Raw genomic sequence first — 14769 nt, 5'->3', positions numbered from 1 at the left:
AAACTTATTCTGCTGCCATATGTATTGTTGGGTCATTCCTCTAACATAGGCTTTCATAGTATCCCAGATAATCAATGGGGAAGCTGTCCCTACATTTTCCTCAAAAAAGGCCACTAATTGTTGCTTCATATTGGAAACATATTCCCCATCCGTAAGTAAGTATCTAGGAAAAGAAAATGGACTAACATTCTTACCTTCAGGGGTAGCCATAAAAGATAGCAGAATAGGGTTATGATCAGATGTCACCCGAGGGCATATAACAATATGTAAACCTAAGATTAAACTATCAGAAACCCACGCCATGTCGTTTCTAGAATCAGATTTATGTGGGGCCGAATAGTAAGTGTACCCCGGGATAAGTAAGTATATCTGCCTCCAAGCGTCCTGCAAGGATTGTAATCTAGCCATTTCTAGTATTGGTCCTCTAACCTTTCGCGCATTCTACTAGAACCCCCCTTTTTTAGTTGAGTCGATATTATAGTCTATAACACAATTAAAATCTCCCATTATCAGACGTTCCCCATCCCAGTTCAGCAATTCCAAATTAAGAAAATCAAATATGCCGGGATCATCAGTATTTGGTCCGTATATTGAGCCAAATACATATTTCTTGCCCCGAATCTCTATTTGGGCCAATGCCCATCGACCTTTTGGATCAGCCAATGTCTTAACTATTTTACAGAAAAACCTCTTTTCTTTTAAAATAGCAGTTCCTTTCATGGATATTATCTGGGAAGTGCTAACAATTTTTTCATATCCTAAATGTTTTAACAAATGACGATCTTTATAGGCCAGATGAGTTTCAGTAATTAAAGCCAAATGGTTGATGTAGTTTTAACTCCTCCTGTACCAATTGATGTTTGTTAGCACTATCAAGTCGGCCACGTTCCATGCCATACATTTTATCTTAGCCATACTAAGTTATGTTCCTTATCAACATTCCTCTACAAATAAAGATTGGAACCCACACCCACTCCCGGTTACTAGAAGGCGGAATCCTCCCTTTAACATGCTACTGCTGAATGGGCAGCACTAAAGAGCCACCCCGCTGCGGTAGCCGCCTCACACACTGAACAAATACCGTTAGTGAGAAGAGAAAGAGAGAGAGAGAAAAGATAAAAGAAATTTCAGTTAGCCATAATTCCATAGGACTAGTTATCTTATCATACACATTTTTCTTTCTTTTTCCCCTCTCTTCCCCTTCCCTTTTTCTTTTCCTTTTTTTTCTTTTCTTCCCCCCCCCCCCTTTTTTTTTAGAAAAGTTAAGGCCCAGACAAATAGCTAAGACAAGGAGGGATTACGAAACCACCCATTCAATAGAACATATTTGTGTACAAATACAGATACATCTTATCAAGTCTTCTGGGCAGCTTCGATTGCCATTTAGCAATAGCTGATTTAACTTCTTGTTCATCAACAAAAAAGTAAGACCGTCCATCTTTGAAAACCTTCAGGCGTTCTTGTTCTTGTAAATACACTTGTGCCCCAAGAGCCTTAAGTGGATCAATCAATTGGCGGAGCTGCCAACGTCTGTCCCTAGTAGTTTTACAGAGATCTGATCTAACAAAAAAAAGTGACAGACTCCACAGTGACAGATGTATTAGGTCGAGCTTTAAGGGCAACTGCCTGCCTTAGTAAGAAATTACCCAAAAAAAACAAAAGTGGACGGGGATATTTGCCTTCCTGATTACGTTTACCATTAGGGAGCCTATGTACTCTTTGCAATTGAGAGTCCCAGTCCCAATCAGATAAGTTGGGAAAAGCCTTTTGGTATAACTGTGCAAGATAGGCCCTGGGATCCGCTCCTTCCGCTCCTTCAGGAATGCCAAATAATCACAGGTTATGGCGGCGTTGGCGATTTTCTAAATCCTCAATTTTAAGCTGGATAGTTGAGATTTGAGTAACCTGCTGCCAAACCACAGTATCTGTAAGACTTAGTTTGTTCCGTCTCTCCAACTCTCTGGTGTAAATCTGATATTTCGCTAGCAAGGCCCCCAACTTTAACTGACATCTCCTGTAGCATCTGCAACATCTTATCTGTGTCTGATTTCGCTTGCATGTAATAACTTTGTGCTTCAATTCTTTGGTCTTTTAAAAACTGCATTATTAAAGCAAGTGTTTGTTCAGTATCTACCGGGTTATCAGCAGGCTGAGCTACTGTCGCTCGAGATGATGCTAATGTAATAGGTACTTGTTGGAAGCAAGTCCCCCTCTCTTCTCGTTTTGCTGCCGGACTGGCCCCTTTCTCAACTCGTTTTTTCGCGGAGGCATTGCTCACCATATTATTCTCGGGATTAATTTTAATAGGACTGTTACCAGTAATCCGGGAAACCATACTCTTCACTCCCCCTTGGCTTGAACCCAATTGTGAAGAGAGCTATTCTCTGAACTACATTTCTCACGTATGCAGATTTGAGGTGAGTTTTGTAGTAAATTTTCCTGCCTCTGGGGAGTTTTCTTATTTCTGACTTACGCCTTGATTTTCTTTCCGGGCGGTGTCTTATTAGACCTAATACTGGCTCCTGCTCCCACTGTTGGAGCTATTGAAGCATCATCGCCGTGGGAGCCACCTCTTCCCATTCCTCCAGGACGTTCTCTCCCATACCAGGGCCCTCGCTGCTATCTGCGTGCACCGGTTGGTTGATTTCTGATATTCCGCCCTTCAGCTCCATTAGAGACTGGCTCATTAGCTCACCCATTTCTGGTGAGCTCACTGACATAAGAATAGCCCGGTTGCTTTCGGTAGGTACTTCTGTGTCTGCTTCTCTTTGTGCCCCTTTTTAACCCCCGGCACCAGCCTCATTGCTACATTGTGTCCTTGACTGCGAAGAATCTTTAGAGTCATTCAAACAAATCGGTACCGCCGCTAGCAGCGTCTCTGATAAATTGTTACCTGTCATTGCCTGACTGACAGACCCGGCTGCAAGTAACTCAGCAGCTTTCCCAGTCTGGAACAGCCGCAATATAGGCTTGCCAACAATTGATTCACCAACAACAGTCTTACTTTCAATAGTAGCAGCAGCTTCGCTCACATCGCCCCCCGTGTCACCTCCATTAACATGAACAAGGGCACGACCCGCCCGTGTTCCTCTCGGGGTGGGGAGGGTTCTTCGGAGGCGCCATATCCCGCCTTACTCTCAGCGTCGTTGTCGGAAAATCCAGCAGAAACAGTGCAGGCCAGTGGAGTACCGAGCAGCAACCGGACATCCAACGTGACAGCCTGGATGTCCGAAGCCCGCGTCCGAGTCAATATTTTCGAGTCTACATTCAAAGGAAACAAAAGTCAACACTCCTATTTAATCATGTAGTCTCTTCGCAATAGTTTGGTACAGCCCGGTGTGAGAGACTTCTCTGCACGGTGTGCTCTGTGGCTGTGTCAGCCCGCCATCTTGCTCCTCCTCCGCTAATCATCTTCCAAGCATGTGAATAAAATAAATATCCAAAGTTAGAGACAACAATTACTTTTATCTTATCTATGATTCTCCTGCTTTAGTATTTTTATGCAGTCATATGCAACGTACTTGTATCAATTATATAATGGGAAGTCTGTACTCTCAAACTGGAAATGCCATTGTAGGGGGGGGGGGGGCTTGGGTGAGGGAGCTCAAGCCCATCATGTGTTCCGTGAAAACTGAATGACAACCACATTCCTGGATGGTCGTCACTTTAATGATGTTTTAAATATGCTATCCTGTTTGTGTACATAGGATTCCTAGCCTTACACTGGGAACAGTGTATTACTCTATGAGAGAGAGCCACAATGGAAAACTGAAATCACAGACCAGTAACGTTTTCATTACAATTTTCTTCATGATTTTCAAGTAGGATCGAAAAGAATAATGCAACAATTAATCACTTCTTTTTAATCCAGCCAGGGTAATGTCTTTTGGGATTGTCCAAACATGTTTTTAAAATATCTGCCTTGGAAATTAATTTGACAATTTCTATTACTTGCATTACAAGTGAAATAAATGCTCTGTCCCATGGCAAGCTATGCACAGAGTTTAGGCAGGTTGATACAACTTCTATGGGTTTAATGCCAAAAGTTGATTTATTTGAATGTCAAATTCTGTTTGTCTGCTATTTTATTTCTCATTCAGTAACTCCAGCTGTGCATTCTTTGCATACTCTGAATGATGAATGTGGTATATCACCATGCATTGAGAATCAAGACTACACTTAGAAACAGGCTTTCTGTAGGTTAACATTTTGGGTTAATAATAGAATGATTTTTCAAAGAAACGATCAGAATGAAATCTTGCAGTCTGTACCCAAACATACTTTCAACGTAACAAGAATTCTAGAGACTAAATTACAACATCTTTATGAATTACCACTTTCTGAAATTTGCAGGGAGCTAATCTGGTTATTACACTGTGTGATGCAATACACAAATGATGTATATCGCCTTTAAAATGAGCAACAACACAAGTTTACATCTTTAATTGACATTACTCACAGAACGTTTATAAGCATGTATTTCCCAGGTTGGTGATAATGATGTGTTGCACTAATTTGTTTTATAGGCCAGTGCCACCTGCACAAACATCAAGTGTATTTTAAAAACAGTTTGCATCTTTATCTGGTTTTCAATTCCAGTGTGATGTTCCAGAGGGTGGGCTGGTTCCCAAGTCTCTGTACCGGACAACTGAAGAACTGGAGACAGAGGATATAAAGTTATGGACAGAAACAATCTATCAATCTGCAAGTGTATTTAAAGGTTCTCCACATGAGGTAAATTGAACTCTTCTAGCAGCTCTATGATTGAACGAATTCACAAACAAACAAAGCTTTTGAAATATTCTCTTATTTAAGGTTTAATTCATGAATACATATCACAAAACAAGTTATTGGTTGCACACTCTTTTTGAAAGTTGGCTGCTGAACTGTCACAAAGGATGGTTTACTCAGCCTGTGAACCACAACTTGAATCTCAGTCCATTCAGCTTTCAAAAAGTCTAAAGAAAAAAAAAGATGTGCCTGCCGCTGTTAGACATCAGAATTACATCATTGTAAAGACTTGACCATAGGAGGACAATACATTTAATTTGGATTTGTATAAAATGACCTGTGTTATGTACAGTCAGGTACATATTGTTAGAGACACATCGTTGGAGTACGCATTTTACTGTCATGTATTTCATATACCTGCCTGTATTCATTGTTTTAGCACGATGGTAGAAATCTACCATCTTTAACTTTATTATTGCTTATAATCATTTATATCTGTTACTGTCTAAAGTTTGTTTCAGCACACTTATTTTACATTAGAATGACGCTGGTTCAATAAATGCTTATTGAAAACGTCCCCACCGTTTATTCTGTGTATCTCTCTGAGACAAAGTGAGCACGAGTGACTGAAGGAAAAGTAGTACACAGTTTCCACGATCCTGAGGGATCAGGGTTGTCATGTTCGATAGTTGCCAAGAACTATTCTCTCCTTGGTAAGAGGAGTTTCTAGTGGTAGTGTGAGCTAGCTGGTATACAGGCTGACATATTCGGTAGGGGTGTCCAGAATCAGTCTGACTCCAATCCTACAGTGTATGTTGTGTAAACGCGCAGATCCTATATAGGAACTACACGACATTGTGCCTAATGTGGGGTACCATGTCGTGTAGTTCCTATATACCTATATAGTATCTGCACGTTCAAGCTGACATATTCGGGAGGGGTGTCCGGAATGAGTCAAACTCCAATCCTACAGTATAGGTTGTCTAAACTCGCATTCCCTATATAGGTTTATAGGAACTACACAACAGTTTAAATTATCATTGTAGTATACCACACAATGAATACTGCAGTCCACTTGTGCCATTTAATTTTGAGGCCTTGGTTACTCCTTAGTACCATATACTAGGGACTTCTAGGTAAGTTAAATATGACAATCAGAAGTATGCCTATTTTATCTTGTTGAAAGAAGCGCAAGCACCTTACCACTGGTTACCAGGGGTGAAGTGTACAGAGTTATATAGCCTGCCAAAATAGGGTTCAGAAAAAAGGTTTAAAAAAATTGGGGAGACCCTGCAGAAAGGGCACATTCCAACACAGATCATTTCAGGGTCAGTGGACTTGGGAAGCCTACCCAGTAATGTGTATTGCCATGTTATTATCATTAAGAGGTTGTCTTGGCAGTCTCTCATACTTCCAAGTGCATCCCCAATCTACCTTTTCTGGTAAACATGTAGATAATAAAATCCAGCTAATACAGGTCTGGAAAAGAATGGAGTGCAGAAAATACTCAGGGTGGGCCGAATTTCCGAAAGTGCCTTTTGCAAAATATCACGAAACGGCAAAAAATCTCCGCGATCTCGCGAAATTTTGCGTGATCCCGGAGATTTTGTGCTGATTAATGCGTTACTGAATTTGACCTTCAACTCGGGCACCTGCTTTATTTATATCTGTAAGTGCTTCCTGTTGAGGTTTAATTTTTGTGACAGGAGCATCGTGCCAGAATGAATCCTGCCCTGCATATTTATCCAAGAAGATGCCACCGTTTTGTGCAATACCTCTACTCAACTGGAGTACTTTTACTGGCTAATCAGTAAGTGCTACCTTGTTGGGTAAATGTATAGTGCTTTTCCTACACTACAGCTGCGTAAAGGGCCAGAAGAGTTGTCTCCAGCGACCATGTGTGTCTGTAACTTTGCCACCGCGCCGATGGGCGACGGGGTCCCTCGAGTGAGCTGTCCATCATAGTGGGGAAAGGGCCGGAAGATGTTGCACACCGCCAGTGTGTGGGGCGGGGCTTCTATGCAGTTCACATGCCTCTTGTTTATAAAGGGTCAGAGACCGACCAGAGCAGCAGATGAGGAGGCAGAACCTCCTGGTGTCAGGAACTACACGGGGATTGCGCTCGAGAAAGCCATGGCTGCACAGACCTCCATCAATGATTATAGCAAATTGCTGACGGTAGATATGGGGAGAAAGCACACTTGCCTAGCCTCCACCGTGCTCACGAATCTTTTGTGCTGATTAATGCGTTACTGAATTTGACCTTCAACTCGGGCACCTGCTTTATTTATATCTGCAAGTGCTTCCTGAGGTTTAAAATGACAGGAACATCGTGCCAGAATGAATCCTGCCCTGCATATTTCCATTCCCTCGCGGATCGCGGATTTTTTGGACATTTTCGCGTTCCGCGCGGAACGCGAAAATGTCGAAATTTTGCAATTTCCGCGAGCGGAACGGAAATTGTCGCCCACCCCAGTTCATATCTCATGAAAGGCTTAAATTTGAGCAGAGAGTTCAACCCCCTCAATGTCCTCAATAGCAGTATAGACAGCAACAATGGAGGCAATTTTTCCAACATAGATAGCCAAACAGTGGTAGAAAAGGTAAATTACCAGCAGCTGCAGGAAAGACTTTGGGGCTTAGGCATAGGAGGCATGAACTCCTCCCTTCTAACAACCACTCCAGTATGAGGAAGTATCTACAGTCAAGCTCTAGAATGGCAAAGCATAAAAAAGTGATGGATGTTGAGTTTTGTGCAAAATGGCTACTCAGTTGTTTTTTTAAAGTCCTCATCATCCCCTGAAGAAGTAATCAATGAAAATACCTCCAACATTCCTGAAAATAAGGACAATCCTGTTCTGTTCTGGTCTGAAAGAAAGGGCCAGTGCAAGAATTCAGACTGATTCTGGACTGTAAGTACGTAAATAAAGGCATAAGGGAATAACAATTCAAGATGCTGGCTGTTCATCACATCCACCCTCTGCTCCATTAAGGGGCTTGCTGTGCCCCCTAGGCGTTCAGGATGCTTACTTTGACATCTCAGTATCTTGAAAACATCCCACTCCTAGGGATAGTAGTGGAGAAGGATCACTTTCAGGACAAGATTCTCCCCTTCAGATTTGAATCGGTAGCCAAGGACTTTCTTGAAGTATATGGCAGTGGCATCCTCTCACTTGAAGGGAAACAAAACATTGGTTTATCTTGGCTAATGGCTCATGGAATCAGCATTTACGTAACAGTCTTCACATTATTACCAACTAGCAGTCCACATTCTCTAAAGATTGGACCTAGATGTCAACCAAGCAAAGTCCACAGGGACGTTAGTTAAATTCATAAGTTAACTAAAAGTATTGTTGGACATTCCAAAATCAAAGGTGTTTTCTTCAGCGTAGGAAATCATTGGTCATCTGTAATGTTGCACTCTTCTGAAAATCACTATGCCATCAACACTACAGATTTTGCTGCTTCTCGGTTCCAGTGTGTCCAGTATTTTCTTAGTTCCTCGTGCTTGTTTTCATGATACTACTGCAACGATACTTAGAGGACAAATGGTGTTGGTTCTCTGGTCAGCTAAGAAGGCAAACTGTACCCTCCAACACAACCTTCCAGTCACTACCTTTGTGGTGGAAAACAAAGAACTTGCCAATTGGCATCCCACTCACTTCCAGAAAATAAAGTAGTTACAGATGATTCCCTAATGTGATGGGAGCACATGTTGATAACCTTCAGCAAATCATATGTAGTCTCAGAAGGGGTAATCAAATAACATAAATCTCCTAGAATGTAGGGTCTTTCTCCTGGCTGTCAAGTCTTTTCTGCTAGCATTCAAGTCTCTCTTAGTCCAGCCAGACAGTAGCAGCAATGTATTATCTGGACAAGTAGGGAGAGGAGCACGATATGTCTCCTATATCAGGAAATGCAAAAACATATTGAAATGGCCGAAAGCAAGAAATATTCTAATAATAGCAAATCGGCTTTCAGATGTTCAAAATGATCAAGCAGACTCCCTCAGCTTAACCTTTCTGGAACGCCATGAAAGGGTTCTAATTGAAAAGTGCTAGATGAAATATTTTACAAATGGTGTTTTCTGCATTAACCTAGGTGCTGGCAAGTGAAAAACTTGGATCACGCAATCCCATTATAGAAAAGACGATATTCTCAGATGCTTCCATAATGTGACTAGGAGTCCACGTTGATCACCTTTAATCCAGGGTACTTGGTTACAAAGTGGCTCATATCACATAAATCTCCACGAATTTAGGACTTACCTCTGGCAATCTGGTCTTTATTGGCATTGTTCATGATCAACTCCCTGTGAGTCAGGCTGACAATGAATTTTTAACAATTAGTTGAGAACGAAATCCAGCGCCTGTCTAATGAAGACAATGGGAAAATGACTGATTGCCGGTAATCTGTGATTCACAACAGTTCACCTCCCACCTCTTCAGAATACTTATGCAGACTCGCTAAGCTGAATCTTTCAGGAAATTACATCATATGTTCTACCGTGAATAACTGGATGAAATACTTCCTGCTTAGATGGAGGAAGTGATGACATTGACCGTTTGTTCAAGTGTGCTGTGGGCCATTTTGACTGCAATATTAACCCAAGACGAGAGCCAACATATTGGTGTTAGAGTATAAGTAGACTGTTTTTTAGGACTACTTTGTACTTGATCAGAATGACCCTCTCAGATTTTGATACTTGTAATAAATTAGTGGCCATTTTTTATTAACATTTACTGCACTGTTGCATGCGCATACAAGAAATCTTTGAAAACCAAGGTTTCAAAGTTGATAGTGAATAGGGCATGACACAGTTTGATACTGACTTGATCTCACTTTACTGATGAGCAGTGTGCAACAACCAGGAGAAGTGCCCTGGACTTATTACTGTATTTATTCAACCCTGAAGACCGAGTTCTTGGACCTAAACTCCAAACAATGTAAAGGCATATCAATCTAAACAATGCCGTGCAGGGTTGTTAACTTTATTGCTTCATAATGATCTGTTACAATCATTTGAGCAACCTCACACTAGACTGCAGTTCAGCCCAGATCTCCTTTTCAAATTTGGTAGGCAGAGTCTCAACCTCAGACTTCCATCTTTGAGTTTAAAAGTTTAGTTTCTGGGCTAGAGCTTACTATGGTATTTTTCCATCTCTTTTCTCGTAGACTCTTAGTGGGAACTATCTCCATAGAGGGAGTTTGCCTCTTAGCTTTCTGTGAGCCACTATGGTTCTCATCGTCCATTTTTAATATCACATTTATGTATATGGACATTGTAATGATTTTAATTAATCAAGCGATAAAGATTACTTATTAGTCCTATGTGTTTTAGGGGAAGTGATTCTGCATGTGGTGCATACATTAGAATATAATCAGCACTTGATAACTTTGGGATTCAGTTCACATAAAGGTACTTATTGAAGCCGTTATTGCTTACAGAAATTGTTCTCCAGTATTGTATCTTTTATAGATTCACATGCTTGAATCTTCCCCGTCGTCATGGTGGTAGTCCCACGATAACAGTAAAATAGCAGTATAAAAGCTAAAAGGATAATCTCCTTTGAGAATCAGTAGCATTTAGTAACCAGTTAGCCTCATTAAAGAACATCCAAACTCCAGCCAATCACATCGCAGACCCTGGAGTATCCATCCCCTGCAGGGCCACCATACCTCAGATTTCTTACAGCACATCATGTGTTAGGGAGTCTCCCTGAGCTCTGCTCAGTCACAGTGTTTCTACATTGAACTTTTCATCTTTGAGCTAGCAGTTCCTTTTCCTCAAACTTCTCTTCAACTGAGGTGCTGCTAGAAAGTGAGCTTATTCTTTTATTTCTGTATTTGCTGCAGAATGTCACAATCTAAGACAGGGCTGTTTAGGCCCTGCAAGACTTATGGAAAGTCCAGGCTTTTCTCAGAAGACCCTCATAAAGAGTGCTTATACTGCCTTTACCCAAATCACAAACATAAAGACGCACTGCCAGACTTTTTAATCAAAGATCATGAGGGAAGACTTCGCATTTGGCTTCGAAAGAGAAAATCTGTGAGGGAATCTGACTCCTAGAGTGAGGAAAGTCCTCATTCCACCTCTACTCACCTCTGTTCAGAGAGATCCAAAGAAATGAAAATCTCAGAACAAGGAGTCTTCGATGGAAAAAAAGGGCGAAAAAAGAGCAACCTGGCTCATCTCATGCCCAAAAAAGATCTGGTTCTGCTCCTCCTTCTGCACCACATACTCCCTCACAAAAAATCCGCCCGTCAACTAGGCGTTCTCCGGCTATGACCGACTAAACGAAACTCAGTCGACCATTTCGTCAGCGACATCAACAACGTCGACGGTCAAGACGGCGGCTGTCTCGTCGACGAAGATGGAAGTGGTGATGTCGCCGACGGCTTCAGTAAGGAGTTTGTCGTCGTCGAGAGCTACGCCGTGACGGTTTAGTTGGGTGCGGCACGGCCAACGAGCGTCTCCGCCCCGTCGACGGATATTTCCACGCCGTCTGTGTAGTCTCTGGTGACGATACCGTCGGATAAGAAAATGGACATGCCAGTCTTCAAAACAATTCCTTCATTATTACAGGACTTTTCCAAAATCTCTCCTCTGCCCCCTTCTCGCCTCCTGGATTTTCAGGAATTGGAGGATGAAGGTCCTAATGGCCCTGCTTACAGCCCCTCTCAACTTAGAGTGAAGTGCCAGGAATATGAAGAAGATGATCAACCAGATGACCCTTCTGCGTATTTGGAAGGTGATTATTCCTTTTTGGACAGACGCTCAGGTATGCAGCGCTTGGACACCTTTCAAGAATATTACCCTAACTACGAGCAGGAAGAGGAGGACCGTCAACTAGAACCCTCCATTAACGTTCTGATGTCTCTGGTCACGGACTTACGTATGATGCTAAGTGACTATTATAAACAGTTCCCCGAGGCTAATGTGGCTCAGAAGCCAGTTTCTTGACAGGAGAAGCCTGCAATTACTCCAGATCAAGAAACCCCACCTGCTCTGCCAAAACAAAAGGCCTTACCTCCCCTGCAGATTCCTACTAGAGCATCAAACAGTGCTGACCAACAATTGGAAGAAGGAGAGATACAAGTGGACCCTGATGTCCATGATGAGTGGATGGATTATGAGGCTCATACACCGCCTTCTCCCACGCTGCCAGTGGCTGACTCTCCTCCAGCAGATATCAGCGTCTTCCATGACCTTCTTGAAAGAGCGTCAAAACGCTTTAACCTTCCCATGCCCGTCAAGCAAGCGGAATGCTACTTGTACGACTTCAAGGCTACCACGCAGCGGGAATCCCTATTGTCGACTTCTTGTGGCGAGAAGCCATTAAGTTAATGAAAAATCCAGCTTCTGTGCCAGCAGTCATTCAAAAACTGGACAAAAAGTACTGGAAGACTCTCCGGCATGTCTCATCGGCCATCCGAAGCCTGATTCGGTAATAATGCAAGCTGCTCAAAAAAGATCTAAGAGCCCTGCTTCTCCATGTACCACCCCGCCAGCAAGGAAGGGCGTAGGTTGGACAGTATTGGGAAGAGATTTTCTGCTCTTGCGGGCTACAGCTATCAGAGCCTCCAATGCCATGGCCATCCTTGGGAGTTAAGATAGGCAGATGTGGTCAGACATTGCTCCTTTTCTGGAATTTCTGCCTGAAGACAAGAAAATGGAAGCAAAAAAGATTCTTTTAGAGGGATTAGAGAGCCTCATCGGAAGCCATCGATGTGGCGATCAACATTTCTTTTACTGCCATTAGGCAGATGGCAGGCGCTCCTGTGTTTCGTGGACAGGGTTAGCTGAAAGCAGCAACATTTCGCCCAGAAGTCCAAGCTAAGCTTCTGGACATGCCATTTGACAGGGATAACCTGTTCGGAAAACATGTGGATGCGGCACTTCAGGCTATCAAAGCTGACACAGATACTTATTTAATTTAATTATTTATATAGTTTTTTATAGCGCGAACAAGACCAAGATAGGTATTAGAGCGCTTCACAATTTGGAGTGTCGGAAATAAGAAAGAAAGAAAAAAACATTTGAGATTGCATGCATGACAGAGGGGGTGTCAAAGAACATCACATTTAAATAATACAAAAGCGTGCTGGGAGAAGAACAAACATAACTTATAAGAGTATAACTGAACAACTCTGAGCTTCACAAAGTGATAGTCTAATATAGTAGTTAATCCAAGGGCGGTGAGTGAGACAAACGAGCCATGATCATTCAAGGCAAGAACTTAATCATAAGGGTAATTTTCACTTAATTCTTAAAAGCAGCCGTTAATGAGATTCTGCGAACGTCCGGTGGGAGAGAGTTCCAGATCTTCTGAGCCGAGCTCTGTGCCTCATTCTCTTTTTGCGGAAAATCTGTGGTTTCAAGAGTAAAGAGTTTGCACTTCTTGATGGTCTACCCCCTCCTGATAGTTCTAGCTTTTGCGCTAGGTAACTGGGATGTTGAAATGGAGGGATTTGTGAGTCAAGCAGGCAATCTTTAGTTGTATTCTTGCTTCAAATGGCAACCATTTTAGGGATCTAAGGGAAGGCGAAATGTGAGCATTTCTATTTGTACCCGAAATCTATCTGGCTGCGGCATTCAAGGAAGCCCTTAGTGGGGCCATGGTATATTGTTGGGGATGGCCACAGAGCGTAGCACTGCCATAGCCTAGCCTCGGCAAAACAAGCGCTTGAACCACCTGCTTAAAATCATCTTGTGGAAGGAATGGTTTGAGATTCCGAAGTATCCTCATCTGGTGGTTAGCACTCTTGCATACCTTACTAATATGATTCTTCATGTTCAGGTGCATGTCCAGGGTGATTCTGAGAGATTCGGCTGAGTCAATAATGTGAGGGGATCATTTGAAGGCTGTGAGTAGTTTCATCCAAAGGTCTACCTTGGGGGTGTGATTAGGCAGAGATATGAGAAGGAATTCCGTTTTGGAGGTGTTGAGCAGGAGGTGGTTCTCAGTTAGCCAGTTTTGATTATTTGTCAGGGTAGAATTGAGTTAAGTGAAATTTTCAGAAGAGGTGATTTTCAGATAAAGTTGCGTGTGATCCGCATACATGTGAAAAATAGTGTTGGTGGAATTTAGTGCATTTGCTAATGGTTCCATGAATATGTTAAATAGTATGGGAGATAAGGCAGACCCTTGTGGGACCCCCATGGACATTGTAGAGGGCTGGGATAAGGATTGATTCATCTTGACTCTCACCAAGGCCTACCGGTGCTAGGGGTTCGCCCTTCTTTGCGTACTAGTCCTCAGACCAATAAGTAGAGATTGGCACGGAAGCACACGGAGTACAGAAACTGTGGATCTTTTTTACCCACTCGAGCTCAAAAGGAGGCGGTACAAGTACACACAAAAATAGCTATTCACATACATGGACATACAGAAAATGCTCAGTCAACAAAGTAGGAGGAGCAATGAGCTGCTGATATCAGTTAAAACAGCCTGACATTTACAGACTAAGACAGGTGCATGAGCAGCTACAGACTTTTCTGCGCATGCTCAGTTCTGCAGGAGCTAAGTATAGATAGTTATTCTAGTAAAGCACAAGGGTAGGCAACAGCGAAGAAGGAAGGAGCACATGGCAAGCACATGGTCAATCAAAATGGCTGCCAAAAACAAAATGGCTTAAGCTCATGCTAACAGCGATCTCTACCAAATTCCCACAGGTAACACCCTTCATCAGCCAGGCTAGCTTGAATCCAGTGGCAAAGTGAGCCACGTCTGGGCATACCCTGCCAATGTAGGGCGAACAAAGCAAACATAAGAAGATGATGGACAGAGCGCTAAAACATTTCAGACACTCCCCTCCAGTCACAGATCTGGGTTGAATCCATCATCATTCTTTAGCTCACTTGGCCACCTCAGTTTAGACCCAGCTATATGCAAATCAGTCTTGACCCTGTACCTCATGGGAACAGTCCAGCCCGAACTGCCATGCCAGGACTTCCCTGAACCGGAAACCAGCATCCTGGGACTGGTTTCTGGGTAACACCCTTCATCAGCCAGGAGTCGTTTGAGGATTAGGAAG

At 42.7% G+C, this 14769-nt stretch overlaps 1 protein-coding gene across 3 annotated transcripts in view; it reads left to right on the top strand.

Annotated features, from left to right (window-relative positions):
• Positions 1 to 14769, top strand: part of SEC14L1 (SEC14 like lipid binding 1) — a 360792-nt gene that overhangs the window by 277821 nt on the left and 68202 nt on the right. For all 3 annotated transcript variants that reach the window (XM_085616893.1, XM_085616894.1, XM_085616895.1), the window contains one exon: positions 4600 to 4734. In XM_085616893.1, the coding sequence (XP_085473019.1) occupies positions 4600 to 4734 (135 nt within the window). The remainder of the gene's footprint in view (positions 1 to 4599; positions 4735 to 14769) is intronic.

This window comes from Triturus cristatus, chromosome 7 (assembly GCF_964204655.1).
Source record: "Triturus cristatus chromosome 7, aTriCri1.1, whole genome shotgun sequence".
Taxonomy (NCBI): Eukaryota; Metazoa; Chordata; class Amphibia; order Caudata; family Salamandridae; genus Triturus; species Triturus cristatus.
Note: the sequence above shows the minus strand (reverse complement) of the source record. Positions and strands in the feature narration are given on the sequence as shown.